Source organism: Alexandromys fortis, unplaced genomic scaffold (genome assembly GCF_014885135.2).
Source record: "Alexandromys fortis isolate MF-2015 unplaced genomic scaffold, M_Fortis_MF-2015_v1.1 scaffold_2_1_26212458, whole genome shotgun sequence".
In the NCBI taxonomy this organism is placed as follows: Eukaryota; Metazoa; Chordata; class Mammalia; order Rodentia; family Cricetidae; genus Alexandromys; species Alexandromys fortis.
The window spans coordinates 18,960,053-18,977,407 of NW_026067930.1; the positions used below are offsets into that span (position 1 = coordinate 18,960,053).

Genomic DNA, 17,355 nt, shown 5'->3' on the forward strand with positions numbered 1-17,355 from the left:
ATGTCACAATGATTGAGATGTTGTTTACTACACATGCTTTCCATCTCTGCTCCTGTGACTCATGAACACAACTTAAATTAATTGGTCATGTTGCACACTCTTTAGGATTTGAGACTGTTGTGGTACTGGACATCATTTTGATGATGTTTGTCATGGCAAGGCCAGTTCTTTCTCTGGCATCTCCTTCCCTTAAGGGCTTGCTATTGATTCCCCAGCTGATCTCAGGATTTGACTTCTCAATTATAAGCATCGAAACATAGAACAAGGGCAGTGGGTGCAAATTAGATGAAACGTATTTTAATTTTCTATAAGAGCATATTAAATTACCCAAACATTCAAATACAGACTGTCATCTGTTAGAGTTACAGTGAAACACATCCTAATGTTATATAAAGGTCTATGTATACAGGACCAATGGAAAAAGGCTATTCTTCAATCTCCATTCAAAATTATATAATAGATGCTTTCCCTCATAGATGAAAGGATATGCTGTAGTATGATGGTATAATAATAGGAAGGCAACACAATGAATAGTTTTACCTTTAAAACCTTTTTTTTTTTTACTTTTAAAGTTATGTGCATGTATGTGTATCAGTGTGTGGGACTGTGAACAGGTTAGAGTGGGTGCCCAAGGAGTCCAGATAAAGGTGTCAGACTACTTAGAGTGTGAGTTACAGGCAACTGTTAGCCACACATTGTGGGTTCTGGGAACTTAGTTAGGGTCCCCCGAAAGAGCTGCATGGGGTCTTAGCCACTGAGCTATCGCTTCAGACCCCAGTGATTTTACTTTTATCTTTCGAAACTCATATTCTATTTAATTCAATATAGATTCTCTATTTATAATATATCTCTCAAAATATTCTTTGTCTTGCTCATATATCTCATAGCGCATGTAGCTAGCAGTAATGTCCAAGTCTTGCAGCACACATATAGTGTGTCTAGATAGTACTTTTCTAAATACCTCACCATAATTCCTCCTTAGTTGTCATGGTTCTCTATGAGAGAATATGATAAAGACATAAGAGATAAAGAATATTTGAATTATCCCCATAGTGCGGCTAGGAAGGGTCACAGTCACTAAGGATGTTTAGGTAGTCATGATGCCAGATCTCGAGTTTGAAATTTTGAGCAACGTGTCACACACCTGTCACCCTAAATGAAACCACACTGCCACCTTATCAGCAGCGACAACACCTGCAAAAATGCAGTCCCTCTGTAGACTATACTGTGAGTGACGCTGCTCACTTAATTTCTCCCTGCCCAATACATACCCTGTCCCCTTGCAAGCATGCCGTCTAGGGATCTATCAGCTTGGTCTGACAGAATAGTAGCTTTCTTTTCTCTCAAGAGCACTGACTTTGTTAATGTCTTTGATTACTTGAGCTGCAGTATTTTCACTGGGAAAAAATGGCAGTAAAACTTCTTGCCTTTTGTAAGTCTCATATTTTAAGGATCAAACAAGGACGTGCAAAGGCTTTTACAAAACAGAAAACACATCCCAATGGTACGTTTTCAGCTGGGTATGGTGATGCACACGTTACCCAGCACCCAGGAGGCTGAGGCAGGAAGACTGAGAGTTCAAGGTCAGCCTGGGTTATATACTGATGCTTTAACGTGAAAAAAAGAAAAAAGTATTTATGTTCATATAATTATGATCAAATATGTAATGTCTTAGGAGGTTCTTCCAGGCAAGGTTTCAGGATGGGTTCTATTCGTTGAAGCTGTCATCGACTCTTAGAAGTGTTTTCCAAACTAAAATGAGTTATTGAGAGAACTGTTAGCATTATAACATTTGTAATAGAAAGGATAGCATTTGCCATATGTTCAAAATATTCAGACTTCAGGGACACAGAGCAATTGTGAACATGGATCCAACAGGAGCCGCCCTAGGCTGTGTTTGCTCTTGGCTGCCTCTCTCGTCTCTCAGTCATTTCTTCACCTCTTTCTTTTCCTCTGTGTGTTTCTGGGTGTTCCCATTCTCTGAGATCTTGGCTGGCATTTGGCATAGTGCCCTGGTTTGTAACTGTATCAAACTGATCAGCTTTCCAAATACCCTATGTCACATCCTCAAAAGGGACTCTGACTAGTTTAGTAACCTGGTAAATGTCAAAGGTTTAAGAAATTTCTCCTGTTGAGCTGAACTGAATAAGGCATTCACGAGAGACCTGACTTTGATGTCATCATTTCCTAAGGACACCTGGCACAATTAGAACTTTCCCCAGAGATGGAAATCGGAAGTTCACAATTTGGCTAGCAGACGTTTGTAGGACAAAAAAAAAAAAAAAAAAAAAAAAAAAAAAATCTAGGTTAGACATTGATTAATTGTCAACACTTAAGAATGCAGAGTTATAAAGTTGCAGCTGTCTGACTTCTGTTCAAATGTCAGAACACTGGCTGGCAGCGGTGCTGGGTCCTGTGTGGCCGCAACGGCGGTAGCTAATGAGGGGCTGGTTCCTTCAAAGGGCAGGCTGTGCTTAGTGGCTACGGGGCCTCGGCCCTTCAGGTTCATCTATTTATGCCGTCTCTCTGGACTCGGTAGGACATGGGCTTGTGACTCCTGGTGAATTCACTGAACGAATGTCAGTAAATCCCATCTCTCACGCAGTTAGTCACGGGTGACGTCATGAGCAGATGGCTTGAGGAGAACATATGCCGCCGATCTGCTTCTCTTAGCTCACTAACGGCTTTGCCAGCATTTTAAACAATTGCGTCGTGTGTCCCAACCTGTGAGTGGAGCATCAGTGTAGAAGGAGATAAGCTGGAGATTTGTTCAACTGTTTATTTTCAAATGCCAGACGAGAACAGCTTCGGGCTTTGATCTGCAGCTCGAGATAGCATGCTGCCAACTCGGTAACTGAGGAGTCTGTACACATTCCAAATGCTGTGCCTGGCATAGCCCTGTGATGTCAAAATAGCAGGAAGGGCATCCCCAGCAACGTTAACTTACAGAGCGTGAAAGGCCTCCCGTGAAATCTCTCCAGGGGTGACATATTCGTTGGAAGGGGCGGGGCCTTGGAGAGAGTCGCACTTTAACACTTTTATAGAGTTTTCTGAAGGCTTCCCCCCCCACCCCTATTCTCTTTGCTGAAGGTGAGAAATGTCTCCTTGAATACATTTATGATAAAAGATGGAGCCATTAATAGCAAGGGGCAATTTCACAAAAGGACTATCTAACACATGCTCTTTAGGAATAGCCCCCTCCCCCTTTCCCCTTTGGAGTTCTAGAGTCTTCCTTCATTAAATCAGAGGGCTAAATAGAAGAAAAAGACAAAGATCCCCAAGAATGTCCCAAACAAACATTATGTACAGAATTGACACAGAAGAAGAAGCTAGTGGATAAGGGATTCTTATGTCGTTTTAGCAAGGCAGTGTAGTTAGGGAGGCAGAGATGGATAGAAATGCTGGGAAGTCTAGGAAAAGAGTGGCTGCATAATGTGAGGGAAGTTATCTTTTCTTTTTGACAAACTCACAGACAAAATACATGGTAAGATGACACTCGGTGTCATTCCACCTGCCCGAGCTCAGCATCTCCACACAGTCCTCATGGCCATAGGGGTCGCTGGGCTCCCCCTCCTTCCAGTTGCTGTAGTTCTGCAGTGGGCTGTTGTCAGTGAACACGTGCTGTCCCTCCCTCTCAAGGTCGTTCACCCCAATGAACACTCGGAAGAAGCCGCTCTTGGCGACATAGTCTGCAATAAGTGTGTTAACAGCCTCGTCCTTAGGCATGGCTAGCATCCCTCCCCGGATCCTGCAGTGGGTCAGGGATTCCCTGTAGTTCTTCTCCTCCTGCACGATGTAGTAAAATTTCTCCTCAGTTTCTCGGATCCCTGCTATAACTGAAGGGAGGAGAGGAAGAATATCATAATCAAGATAAGAAGACGCGAGTACCTATCTAATGTCAGATCTTAATGCACTTGCTCAGCTTCAAGAGCTGTTTTTGCAAGGTCATAATGAGGTAGTCACTTAGTTTATTTCTTCTGTGCCTTTCTGTTTATCAAATGAAAACAAAAGTCTACCATTTTGTCCTCTGTTTCCTTCCTCCTTAGCTTCCCATACATCTTTGTCCAATAGCAACTCTGGTAACAAAGTTCAATTAACATGAGTTAATACCCTGGAGCATCTCACGATTTTTTTTCAACCTAGTTTATGTTTCAGGTATATTTTGTCCCCCTTTCTTCTACATCCACACCTTTCATGTCTGGGAAGACCCTGATGATCATTTAGATCTCAGAGAAAATGAATTTTCCTACATAAAGTTTTTTCAATGCCCCCTGCTGGACATGGAGTCTTCTATGTTCCCACTGTCCCTTCCAATCTCATCTCTTTTATACAACTCAGAACATTCTACTCTGCTTGCTTGTCTATATCTTCCCTTGAACTGTGGATGTCTTGAGGTCTGTGCCCATGTCTGATACTCTGCAATCCAGTGCCTAGAATGGTCTAAGAAATGACAAATGCTTATTAAAAGTAAATTCAATGTACAGTCTGGGAATCATAAAGTTTTTCCACTTTAGGTCAAGTTTCTAGGATATGGACATACACAATGACTGAGATTTTCCACACAGCTGTAAGTGAAACTTAGCTACTGACTGAGTTTCACGATACAATCAGGTATTGAAAATCATCTTCAACTCATAATATGATCTTTGTGCTTTTGGCTTCATTTTGGGATCTTTAACTTCATCACAAAATCTGTGGCCACTGAAATGTTGGTTCTGATGTATTCAAGATACTTCTGACAGTCTGAGTTACGTAAGATATAGAATTTTATTTTTAAATTTGCGTGTGTGTGTGTGTGTGTGTGTGTGTGTGTGTGTGTACAGGCCATGCTTTGTGTAGGTGCCCATGGAAATCAGGAGATGGTGTCAGATTCTCTGGAAGTAGAGTTACAGGCAGTTGTGAAATGTTTGACCTGAGGGCTAGGTACTGAAATTGGATCCTCTGAAAGAACAGTATAACCGCTGAGCCATCTCTCCAGCCCAAAGATACAGAATCTTATGTGTGATTTACAACTAGAACTTAAAACCAATTAAGTTGAGTAGTTAAGCGTTAGCATTTCCTAGACCTCTATCATGTTGCCTTTGAACACACGATGGCATTTGTGTGCTTCTGTTAATGTGCAACACATTTATCTAGATTACACTAAGTGAAAGTCCAGCCAGCTGAAATCAGTCATAGTAGTTTTTGCATCAGTTTCTTCAATAAAACTGTCTCAACAAAGGCCTTTCCAATTTGAAGACTTTACTGCTTTTTAATGTGAAAAAAAAATGGACAAGGGACAAGAAAAATGGCTTAGTTGAAAAATTTATAGACACACATAGGATCTGTACTGAATGTATTATTGGAAGAGGAGTCAAGAAAACCCTTCTCTGCTACCAGTATCCATATGCAAGGCATTCTACAAGCTTTGGTTGCCTCACAGCACTTGCTACATAATAATGAAAAATACTAAATGTTATATTTTCAGTGGTTATGTGCTATCTCAAGTACTCTAGGAAGTAGCCATTGCTGCTGTTCATCTTTTCTGAGATGCTGTTTCTCTTTGGCTCTTGTGTCCTATTGATGCAATTTTAGGATATATGAATCATATTGTAGTACAAATTTTTATCTCTGATCAAGATATTTATATATATATTATTTGCATTTTGAGTCTATTGTCCTCATTTGCTGCATATTTGTTTAAAGATTGTTTAGTATTTTTCATTTGAAGCCTTAGTCTTTAAGATCTAGAGGTATTAAGAATTACAGGTCAATAGTTGCCAATTTTTGTTATACTTAGTCTGGTCAGGTTCTTTAGATGTATAGAGATTGTATTCTGCATAGACAGGTATCTTCAAACACGTCAAAGAACTGTGGAATATGGCATTTAAATAACTTAGGGTTCTGTTGACATGAGACACAATTGCTTTTGGCAGCACCCATCTATTCCTGGGAGAATGTTGGGCACTGAAGATATTCATTCCACTTGGAACTTATTTTCTTCTTGGCAAAACTGGCCTTTGGGCAAAGAACTGTTCTTGCCTCAGCTACTGACAAAATGCATGGTGTCCAAACTGGATAAACAGGATACAAGCAAAAAGGACTGCCAAACTTTGCCAAGACGAGATAAGACAGTTTTTCAAATTTTCCTGCCTCTGAAAATGGTCTGTCATCTAGGTCTTAGCCAAAGTTGATTGCCTCAACACTGCAAATGAGACTTTGGGGATTGCTCAAGTAGCCAGTTGTCTCTGTAATTTCTTGTACCTTTTGGAAGTTGTTTGAATGTACTTCCTGTTTACTTAGGTAATATTATTTCCCTTCTCAGGTCTTTGATGTGGTTAAAGACGAGATAGTCATAGTTACTTTCTTCTCATGACATAGTCAAGCCACTTGCAATATAAGACTTCAATTCCTTAGGTTAAGATAACTATTGAAACATTTAGCATACATTTCTTGTTTGATGTTGTTCATTGTAACTTTTATGTATTTTTTTGCCGATTCTTTTCCCTGTATATTTGTTCTTATTGTATATAGTTTCATATTAGGTTTAGAACTCTCTTATTTAGATAAAAGGGGGAGGTGATGTGGAAACTCCTTCAACCAATAGCCTATAAGATACTGGAACACTTTGGGCATGGTCTCATGTACTATAAGTGCAGATGAAAAACATGTGTGGGCTTTTTTTGGGGGGGGGGGCTGGATTTGGTTCCAGTTCCTAGCACATTCAAAGGACTGTGGACCGCTACCCTTATGGTGAGTTTATCCCCAAGTAAATAAACCTGCATTATACTCCATTTCAGACTATTGTGGAACTCTTTGATAACACTACAAAAGTGTCTCTTTATTCTTTTGGCACAAATTGCCCAACTCTGCTCTTTTCTCCTTTTCCTTGGTAGACCAGCCTGACTTCATTTTAAGAAGCCATCTTGTTACAAGGTCAGAATAAGTTCATTTTTTTTTATATATAAAACTTGGATTTGACCAGGTCTTGACCCATTTTCCAAAATTTAATGTGTTCAGCACCCTATACCCTAATCTCCACTCTGATAAGATACGATGTTCTGCCACCATTTAAATGCTGTTCTACATAGCTAACAAAAAAAAAAAAAACCAAGCAAACAAACAAAAAACAAAACAAAACAACAACAACAAAAACCTTGGAAATCCCCTAGCTTTGGAGTTTTAAGGCTATAGAAGCCCTACTTTTTCCTATGTTTGATGCAATTTTCTCAAACCCCATTTTATGAAGATAGTCCTGTTAGAAAAATTAAACTTGTTTAATTTGACCAAAGAAGTTAAGGAATGGTCTTTACTCCCGTTTGATGCGATTGACACCCTCTTTTAACAAAGATCCTTTCCCCAACAATATAACACACACACAAGATTGAATCTGTGCAGTGAAGTGAAAAAGTCCTGGAATTTGAGAGGATAATCAATATTTTGAGAGGCTTTTGAATTGTGATACTTGCTTGAGTCAGGTATTTCCTGCTAAGGAATGCAGTGTTGAAAGACCAAATTGAAAAATAGGAAACAAAGCAAAGAGATAACTGTGTTTACCATTCTTGATGAACTTCATAGATGTCTTGAGGCGAGCGACACTAATATCCAGTTGTCCGACCACTTTCCGGTATCTCCCACAGTCGCAGATGGTGCCTTGTGAATTACAAGAGCTGTGAATTCACACTGAATCACACGAAGACCCACTGGAGAGAACTTTTCCTCTCTTCTCAATGTTCTCTATAATTTTCTAGTTCAGTTGCATCTCTTTATGAGCCACCAAATGTTTAACTTTTCATTTAAAACAGGGTTTTTACTTTATCTTTAAGAATTCATAAAGTATCTCAAAAATATTTGAAATGAGTTAAGAAAAAAAAACTTTAAATGAGAGTTTCACAAGGAATGATTGAGACCAGCTTCTGTGCGCTGTGCACACACCGTGGGCCATTTGCCATTTTTGTTGAGTACAGAAATGGTCGGCTCAACTTCAGAGGAAATTTTTTGCAGCGTCCTTAGAACACATTTGCAGCCAGGCCTCTCGCCTGCTACTGCATTATTCACGAGCTCACACAGCTCTCCCAAGATAGAAGAAACTTTTCAGGATTCAACCACATGTTAACTCTGATTATCCACGTAAAATAAAGCTGTCAGGTTTCAAAGGCTACATCTAAATACTGTGAAGAGATGCAGTTTCAGTTTTAAAAGGCAGCTGTCTAGTTTACGGGGTAACTATTATTTTAACGTGTTATGCAGCTGCCTTTATTCACCCAGTGTTTTAACTACGTTGTGTTTGAGCGAGGAGGAGCAGAGTCCAAGAAAATGGTGGTCAACTCAAATGACTCTCTCTTTTATTTCTGTTTAACGGGTGCTGTGTGTAGTTTTCCATTTCTTTATTTCTTGGCAGTATGAGAAGATAAATTAATCTTATTAGCCAAGTGGAGGAATAGCTTGTTCTTTAATTGATCCATGTATGCAGATAAGCACAAGAAATAGACAATTCTCTGGGTCTTCACTAGCTCATTGTAAATAGACACAACTGGAATTTTCCCCAAGCAACCTGCTTTACTTCCTCTTATCAAACATTACAAGCTGAGTTCTGTCCTAGCTCACTCAGGGCAGGCTCTGTATCTAGGTAGCCTAAAGGAGAAGGATAAGAGGCAACTCACAGACTAGTGTTTGGTTCAGATTCTCGGGACACAAGGCTTGGCTGCTGATGCAGCTTCTGGCGTGAACTTTTTCCTTGGTCACAGATGCTGAGCCCTACTCCCTGATATGCTGGGCTTGCCTCTCACCATGAGCATGACGGGGATAGAATGTGTGCCCTCATTTCCTTCCCTGGGGTTTGGAAAGTCACCAGTGAGAAGACAGGAGAGTTCTCATTCTCCAAGTCCTCCATCCCATAGAAACAAGGATGAATGCATGGAAAAGGGCTCTGTTTTCTTTAAAAAAAAACAGGGTAGTTTTGAGCTGGGTACATTTGGAGTGGTGTCATAAATCAACAACATCATCAACAACAACAACAACAACAACAACAAAAAAAAACAAAATGAGCATGCCATTCCTACCTGCCTTGCCTTTTTCTCCAGGAATGCCAAGCAGACCCTTTTCCCCTTTGTCACCTAAAGAAAAACAGCAAAAACAAAAAACAAAGGCACAATAAGTAAACAGTAAGCAGTTTGAAGCTGACAAAGCACTCCGTGTCTCTAAACCCAGAGGAAATGGCCTCCAGAATGCCATTTTCATCATCTCCGACTGCTATCCCTTGGCTTTTTGTCACTGATTTGCTTTGGGTTGTTCACAGGCACAGACAATCAGGTGAGCCACAATTTACTAAGATTGATCACTGAAATTCTTGCAGGATATGTAAAGAACCTTTGAGTTTGTGGTGCCCGTCTCACCGCTAATATGGCCTGTGCCTTAGCAACAAGGCCAATACAACGCACAGCCTAATTTTAACTTTGAAAATACAATTGCCTTGCAAATCTGTATTCACGAGTTACCACATTGAGCCGCCTGTAGTTACTATTTTTCCAGCCATTGTATGTGACTTTGACCTTGGTTTAAAAAGAAAAAGCACAGATTTACTTTTTCAGATAAATTCCACAAATATTTGCCGTTTACTTTGTGCAAGACTAATGGCTAGGCACTTGGAGAAAATGCACAGAAGGACAAGATTAAACCACCGACTTCAAAGCATTTGCAGTTTTTAGTCAAGAAGCGACACATGCAAGTATCTGCCCTGCAAAGGCACTTCACATTAGACTGAAATGTCAACCCTGGTAATTTTTCTTTCTGTTCTTCTTCCCAGGAGACCATTATCTTACTCATTCAGAGGCTTCCAAAAAATGATTCTCAAAGAAGTAGGCTTTTTGAAACAGAGAGAAAGAAACAAAAAAAAATGCTTTCTTTTAAACTTCAAAATAACTCCTGAAGTCCACATCAGACGCTGTAATTGACAGGAAAAAGCTTTTGATTTACGAGAGAAAATGTTTGGCTGAGGTTCTTGAGGATCAAAAGAGAAGACATTGAGAGGAGTGAAATAAAGTTTCATGCTTCAGTGGTGATCTGGCAGTATAAGAAAAAAAATTATGGAGGATAAACACAGGCTGAAGGTCACCCAGGCTCAAGAAGGAGTCCTATATGGGTAAGAAGTAAGGGAAGACAGGAGGCTGTGTGTACGATCCAATAGAACAAAGTAAAAGACAATGACATTCTGCTTGATGTCATCCTTCACAAGGCCACTCTAAAGCTCACAGGGTCCCATATGTCACTCGCTCCAAGGGTGTCACCCATGATTCTCACCACAGGCTGTTGGATGCTTCTAAGAGCTTCTTATATGTTGAAGAAAGTATGTTCATTAGGATCCCACGGTTTTTCCAAGCCTTTCTAAACTGATCTGTGCAGACATGTTCTTCACAGTGATATCAGACATCGAGGTGCTTGCCTAACAGAAGGAAAGAGGCTCTTGACCTCCTGAGTGCTGTTTAAGTTGAAAGCAGAAGTCTCAGAACCTGCACGTGGATGGTGCTGAACTCTGTGATCACATAGCATGGTAAGTCTGAGAGAGATACCTCAAACAAAGATAACATCCTTAAGAGAGAGTGAGAACAGAGAGGGCAGTAGGAGTAGGAAAGATGGAGTCCTGTGTGTGTAAGCCTGGCTATCAGCAGCTTCAGCAGCTGTAGATAAAAGAGCTTGGGCAACAAAGAGCGGGTGAGAAAGCGGTGTGAGAAGATGTCAACTGCCTTGTGAGGAAGCTTGCTCACATCTTAGCTGTTTCTTAAAGATCCCACAATTCCCTTGAAAATCACTTAGAGAAGAGAAAAAAGATAGTGAGACTATGTTAGCAGAAGAATGGGAGCATGCATTTACTAAACATAAATAAGTTGCCCACCATTCTGCATACGTCATTGGTGTTATATTAAATCCCACAAGGTGGGTGTACTGATTGCTTTCAGTGGGAAAGGATCATTGGTCTTAAGTAAAAACATTTATTTAGCCATGAGATTGGATTTACCTACACTAAATCATTCTTATTTCTTATTCTGAAAATGAAATATTGACATCTGGAAAGCTACCTTAACCATGCAGGTGACAGCATTAAGGTCAGCCGAGAAAGAAAGTTGACATTAATCCAAGTCAATGAAAAACTTCGCAGGGCCATGGCCAAATGAGGACAATACATTTCCAAGTGCTGATTGAAAATGAAATTAACCCAGGTGAGCCAAAACACTGTGTCTCCATTTTTCTTAAGACTTGCTCATAAATTTTGATGGCACATCTCTATAGGGGAAGAAAATCTCAGCAGTCAATGGTGGAACTGTTTGTGTAGAAAAGTGGTACTTAGAGGAACAAAGAGTAGAAAGATAAGGCTACCCTGTAGGAAACCGTATGTTGTATCATTCTAATGGTTTTTACCCATTTCTGTGTCTACCTGTGAATACCTAAGTGTGGGTAAAAGTGTGTGTTTCTGGGTCTGAAACCCAGACTTTGTGTTTACTAGGCAAGCTTGCTATCTTTGAGCTACATCCACAGCCCAGTTTTCTGTATTTTTGATAAAACAAATTACTAGAAAGTTTTTTTACTATGTTGTAGACATAAATGTAAAATTCTAGTCCTCAGTTGGTTTATAGATGTACACACACAGAGAAACTTTGTGGGCGTATGTGTATTTATGTGTGTGAGTATGGTGTACGTACACCTGTTTGTGTGGGTGTACATGTCTGTGTATGTGTATGCTTTCAGAAGCCAGAAGAGGACATTGTGTGTCCTGTTCTATCATTCTTTGCTGTGTTATTCCTTTCAGACTGGGAATTCCTCACTAGATCTGGAGCCTTAATGGTGACCAGCAAGCCTCAGTAATCCTCCCGTTTCCACTTTCTCCTCTCCTCATCATGACACCGTCTTTGAAAATTGGACTTCAGGATTTGAACCCTGGTCCTGGGCTTCTCCAGCAAGTGGTATTATCTATCATGTTTTCTTTCCAGCATCTTGTTCATATGCTTCGAGTCAAAAGACCCAGTAAGTGTTCATGTTTTACCCCCAGAAAGCAATCCTCAGAGGCGAATAAGAAGATGCGGCCTGGGAGTGAGTGCAATGATGGAGGCGCACGCTGAACACTGCAGACCTGAGGGTGAAGGGGAATTGATCTGAAGAAGGAAAGCTTCATTAGCACATCATTTCCGAACTTGATCATCAAACATTTCTGGACGTCCATCCGCTTTGGGGTGTAGTCGTACTGCAGATCCGTCACTTTTTTTTTTTTCTTGCTGTCATTTACAGCTGGGTTTCTTAAATTGTGGTGGTGAACACATTTGGGGTTACATGAGCAAATGTAGGTGTCGTACAAAACTTGACAAGAGAAAAGGGTTTCCGAAAATGCCAAGAGCAAAAGCTACTTCCATCATATAAAGAATCTGACGTGTTTGTGGCCGTGCTCACCCGTATTGCACCCCGTGACGTCACTGCAGCTTTGATGCTGAGCACACAGCAGGTACGCTCTGCACAGTGTCTTGTGTCATATTCTGAAACACCTTGCTTCAGACCCCAAAGGACTGCATGTTATGGGTTTCAGTGTTTTTGTTGTATATGAGAAGTTATATAAACATAATGTTTCCGGTGTGGAAACAAAGAGCAGATTTTCCTAGTGTCATTCCTTAGCAACGAAATATTAACTTAGTATAGCTTCTGCTTGTATAGTGTTAGAAGGTTTGATATTTAAAATTACTGTTTGAATTGTTGACTTGAGTTTCACGAAATATCATTGAAGTGAAGTTTGGCTTGGAATTTGGGCAAAATTCTCAACAATTCCTGAAATGACTCTAGACATGATTCCACCATTTGTACTGTATATATTTATGCAAAACAGCAAGCACCTTTACACACGAGCCAACTCAGTGGCTCAGTTATTATTTTTAAAACATAAATATCCAACTAACCCAGTACTATTTAGTGTTAGGTTGCAGGTTTTCCATTGAAAATCTGTATCAACCTTGCATAAACCATTTGGATGTTTTTGGATTCTATTCATTTCCATTGGTTTCTTTATTTTAATATTATATCAACACTATAATTTTCCAGTAAGTATTTTAATTTAGTGATTTGTGTCTTCTAACACTTTTTTAAATTATAAGACTGTCTTGAATATTCTTAATACTTTTCATTTATGCATACATTTTGCATTGGCTTACTGATTTTCGTAAGAATATTTCTGAGATTTTGATCAAAAAGCTATTGAATCCAAATATCATTTCTCCAGGCACTAACATATAAATAATATAGAGTTTTGTAATCTGTGATTTTGCTTCCATTTCCTCGGGTAACCTTTAATTTCATTACCATTGCATTGTGTTTGCTATGAAGAGTTTATATAAGTTTTACTAGATTTATTCCTAAGTACACAATAACTTTGATACTATGATAAATGGTATTATTTTAATTTCATCATTTATCATACAGAAATTAAATTGATTTTTATTTGTCTTTCTAAAAATCTTATCTATACAAATAACTTATCTTCAGCTTATTAGAATTTTCTGGTTATACAATAAATCATCTACATAGAGTGAATCTTAGTCTGTGTTCCCCTCATGTGTTTCCTGGCTCTTTTTCTTGAATTTGTACTCTTGCTAGAAGCTCAAGAGAAATGTTGGTTAGAGTTGATGCTAGGGGCCTATACTAATCTTGCTACTAATCTCAAGGGAGACATTTTCATTTTTTTTATTATTGAACATTTTTAAATAATTTTTTTCTTGTTGATATTGTCTTTTTGACCAAAGTATTTTCTTGTATTCTTGGTTTGTTATGTTAAAAAGCACAAATTGGTAAATGTCTAATTAAATGTTTTTCAGATTTTCTGGAGTTTTAATTAAAAATATGTAACATTTTCCTGGACTTCCTTCCATTCTTTAGCAATCCTTCAGAAACAACCGATTCTGAGCAACTCTCTATTTACACATCAGACTCTTGGCGCTTCTTTCCCCTGGACATAGAGCACTGTATTTGAACTGGCAAATACCCTGGGAAGAAAGTCGTACAGGATGCTCAACTTAACTTTAGTGGAACCCCTTCTGCTCTAGAGCATGGTTGTCATGCTCCTATTAATTTGGGCAGTTTTTTTCTCACCTTCAAATGTGTGTCTGTTCATTTTTTAAATCTAGTCAGTTATAATTTTCAGAATGTAACCTGATGCAGGCTGTAAAGTCTTGCCCAGGATTTTTGTTTCATTATTAATTATATTAGTGTGCTTCTATCCTTGCAACTTGTTATTGCCAAGATACGCATGTTCAGATTATCAGCAAGTTTGAGAACACAATCGGGTAAATCCTTTGTTTTGTGTACCTGAAATGTCTGGTTTGGAATACCCCCGAATATCTCTGGTCCTGTTTGTCAAACATTTTCTTTCCTTGTCTATGTCTCCACATTTCTTGTGCTGGATGTCCCTGGACACAGTCAGTGCTTTTGTTTCATGACTCGTATTGGCCTGCACAGTAGGGGGCTGGAGTATTCTTGGAGGCCATCCCTACAATGTACTTGTTAGTAGTAACTTAGCTGATTATGGAAGTAACTTCAAACTACATAAACGTATGACCTTAGGTCCAAACTAAATGTTTTTCTTCACTTAAGCCTTAGTTCACTCCCTGAATACTTGTGTCCACTCCCAAACCATCCAATACAAGAAGGAAATTAGATAGAGGGGAATTAGAGCTGGAGACAGCAGTCTTAACCCATGCTCTGTCAGTGATAACATTATCAATCACTTCAGGAATGCAAATGCCTTAGGGGTTGAAAAAGAGCATATATATGTATATATAATACACACATATGATATTCTTAAAAATTTTATATATAAATACATAATATATAAGCCCATTTATATTTTATATATAAATATGTATATGTTTATATAAATATAAACAAGTAATGTACATATTTATATATGTTATACTTATCGGAGAGGCATTCATTTGAAAATTTTAAAAATAGAGTATCACTATTTCAGATATGTCTGACAGATAAAATATCTTAATTTGCAAATTTTTTTTGCCAAGACATATGATCATGTAAACCTATGCTAGGCCTCCTCTAAAGGTTTGGGGAAGGGTCTGCTCAAATGAAGAGTTCTGAAGCCAACACCTCTCAGTTTTTGATAAAACCATGGAACTAAGGTAGCTTTCTCCATCTGCGAGGATGCCAGCCAGTGGTGAATGGGGGAAGAGATACTCCCATACACGTCTTCACAGGCAGCTGAAGGAAGCTCCCTAAGGAATCAAGTGTGGAAAACTGAGGTGAAAGAGATAAGAGGAAGTACAGAGCCTCCAGGTGAGACCGAAGACCACAGCCTCAGCTCAGATGCCACTTGGGCAACCTGCCTTGAAGAATCCAGCGGTGAGCACAATGAGGCACTTGCTAAATTCTTCAAGGGCTCAAGTGTTTATGAATGATGGGGAACACATAGAGGATGGCACTATCATAATATTCATGGCACTGAGCTTCTTCCGATCCGAGCCTTTGTAGAATTATTTCTTCCGTTTTCTCTCAAATGTCTTTTCCCGGTGCATATAAACATGTGGCCATTCCTTAAGACCCATTTCAGCTTCTCCCCACCTCCATCTTGTTTTCTTTTCTCATTTGGAGCCTCTAGTATACGTGCTGTTCAGGATTAGAATTCTTCTTGAGACAATCTTATCTTTCTGAGAGATCTCCGAGCTGCTGGCAATGCATGTTGATTCTCCTTCAGCTTTGTATTCCCAAGCAAGTGGAACAACGCCTGCATATGAGTTACTGAACAGGAGAACAATTGGGACTTGTTACCATTGTGAGGATTTATGAGAAGAGTGCAGGGAAGGAGAGATTAGGTAATAAAAAGCCACTATCTCTTTTCTCATATTGAGGCTGCAGTTAGAGCAGAACATGTCCGAAGAGGTGGGCATTTTTGTATATACTTCCATTTCCTATCTTGCTAATAGATTATGGAGACAGTATTATTCATTTCTCTCCTTTATACTCATTTATACACTGTGTTTTGGGAAAAATCATGACAGTATTTAAATCATAAGCCTTAGCAAGAGTTCATAGCTAACAATAGATCCAGATTCAGATACAGAGCCTACCGGAAGTTCATGCTTGATTCTGTTTTGAAGTCTTGTTTTATTTTGCTTCATATATTTTTCTGTCTGAGCTATGAGAGTTTACTTATACAGGACTCAAGTTAGGGAGACAGAACAGACGCTGCTTAAAAGAAAGAAAAGCCACCATTGTCATGGCATAAAATGTTTAAAATATGCTCACCGTGTGCTCCCTTGCTTTAATTTGCACTGAAAAGTAGCATGGCCTTACCTTTCTTGCCAATGGGGCCAGACTTGCCAATATTGCCCTGGGGTCCCATATCACCCAGGTCTCCTTTAACTCCTGAAAAGGAAAGCAATTTATTCTTAGAGCATGAGGTCTTTCCTTTAAGGATGTGAATAACATGATATTTAATCCAAGAAAACAGCAATATTCTACCTAAGAGACCTCATAGTGGTGGTTAGTTTTCTCAGCACATAGGCTGACCTGTGGGCATATCTGTGTGGGGTTGTCTTGGCTCTGTTCACTGAGTTGGGAAGACCCATTCATTGTGGGTGGCAGTATTTCCTGGGTTTGGGTTTTAGACTATAAACACACATAAGGAAAAGAAGGAGCCAGGCATACACACACTAGCATTCTTTGCTTTCTGTTCCTGACTATGGTTGCAATGTGTAAGACCCCCCCCCCACCACCAGCATCAGCTGCTGTCGCTTCCTGCCTGTGATGGACTGTAACACTGCACCCAAAGCTCTCCCCCCCTCAAGTTGCTCCTTCCCTTCAGAGTATTCTATCACAGTACCAGGAAGTGAAAGCAAGACACTAACTTGTATCCTCCGCTATGTGTGTTATATTTAAATAAACTTAGATGGTATCTATTAATTGAAATGTGAGGGATTCTGAAAATCCCGAGTTTGTTGGTGTTAAAATATTTACTCCAGCAATCTTCTCAAATGCCCATAGCAGGAGGGGTCGTAAAATAAAGGGTAGGTAAGCGGCGGGGTTTGTTTTAGATGTGTTCACTTCTAGGTACATTTCTGGCTTTGCTCTAGGATTGATTTCTCTCTCTCTCTCTCTCTCTCTCTCTCTCTCTCTCTCTCTCTCTCTCTCTGCTTTCAAACAAGATTGGACAGTTTTAGCTACTTCAAAAGAAGAAAGAGAATGTGGAGCCATAAAATCCAGTGGCATGGGAACCATTCGGTGAGGGGTGGAGCAATTCAGGTGTTTAGACAATACATGGCGGCCCAGGAGCCCTTTCTTTCTTTCTTTCTTTCTTTCTTTCTTTCTTTCTTTCTTTCTTTCTTTCTTTCTTTC

At 39.5% G+C, this 17,355-nt stretch overlaps 1 protein-coding gene across 1 annotated transcript in view; it reads right to left on the reverse strand.

Annotated features, from left to right (window-relative positions):
• Window positions 1-524: 524 nt before the first annotated feature.
• Colec10 (collectin subfamily member 10) overlaps window positions 525-17,355 on the reverse strand; it is a 36,149-nt gene continuing 19,318 nt past the window's right edge. The window contains exons 3-6 of the mRNA XM_050145132.1: window positions 16,315-16,386; window positions 9,042-9,095; window positions 7,537-7,632; window positions 525-3,836 (exon numbers count right to left, since the gene is read on the reverse strand). Of these exons, the coding sequence (XP_050001089.1) occupies window positions 3,445-3,836; window positions 7,537-7,632; window positions 9,042-9,095; window positions 16,315-16,386 (614 nt within the window). The 3' untranslated portion in view covers window positions 525-3,444. The remainder of the gene's footprint in view (window positions 3,837-7,536; window positions 7,633-9,041; window positions 9,096-16,314; window positions 16,387-17,355) is intronic.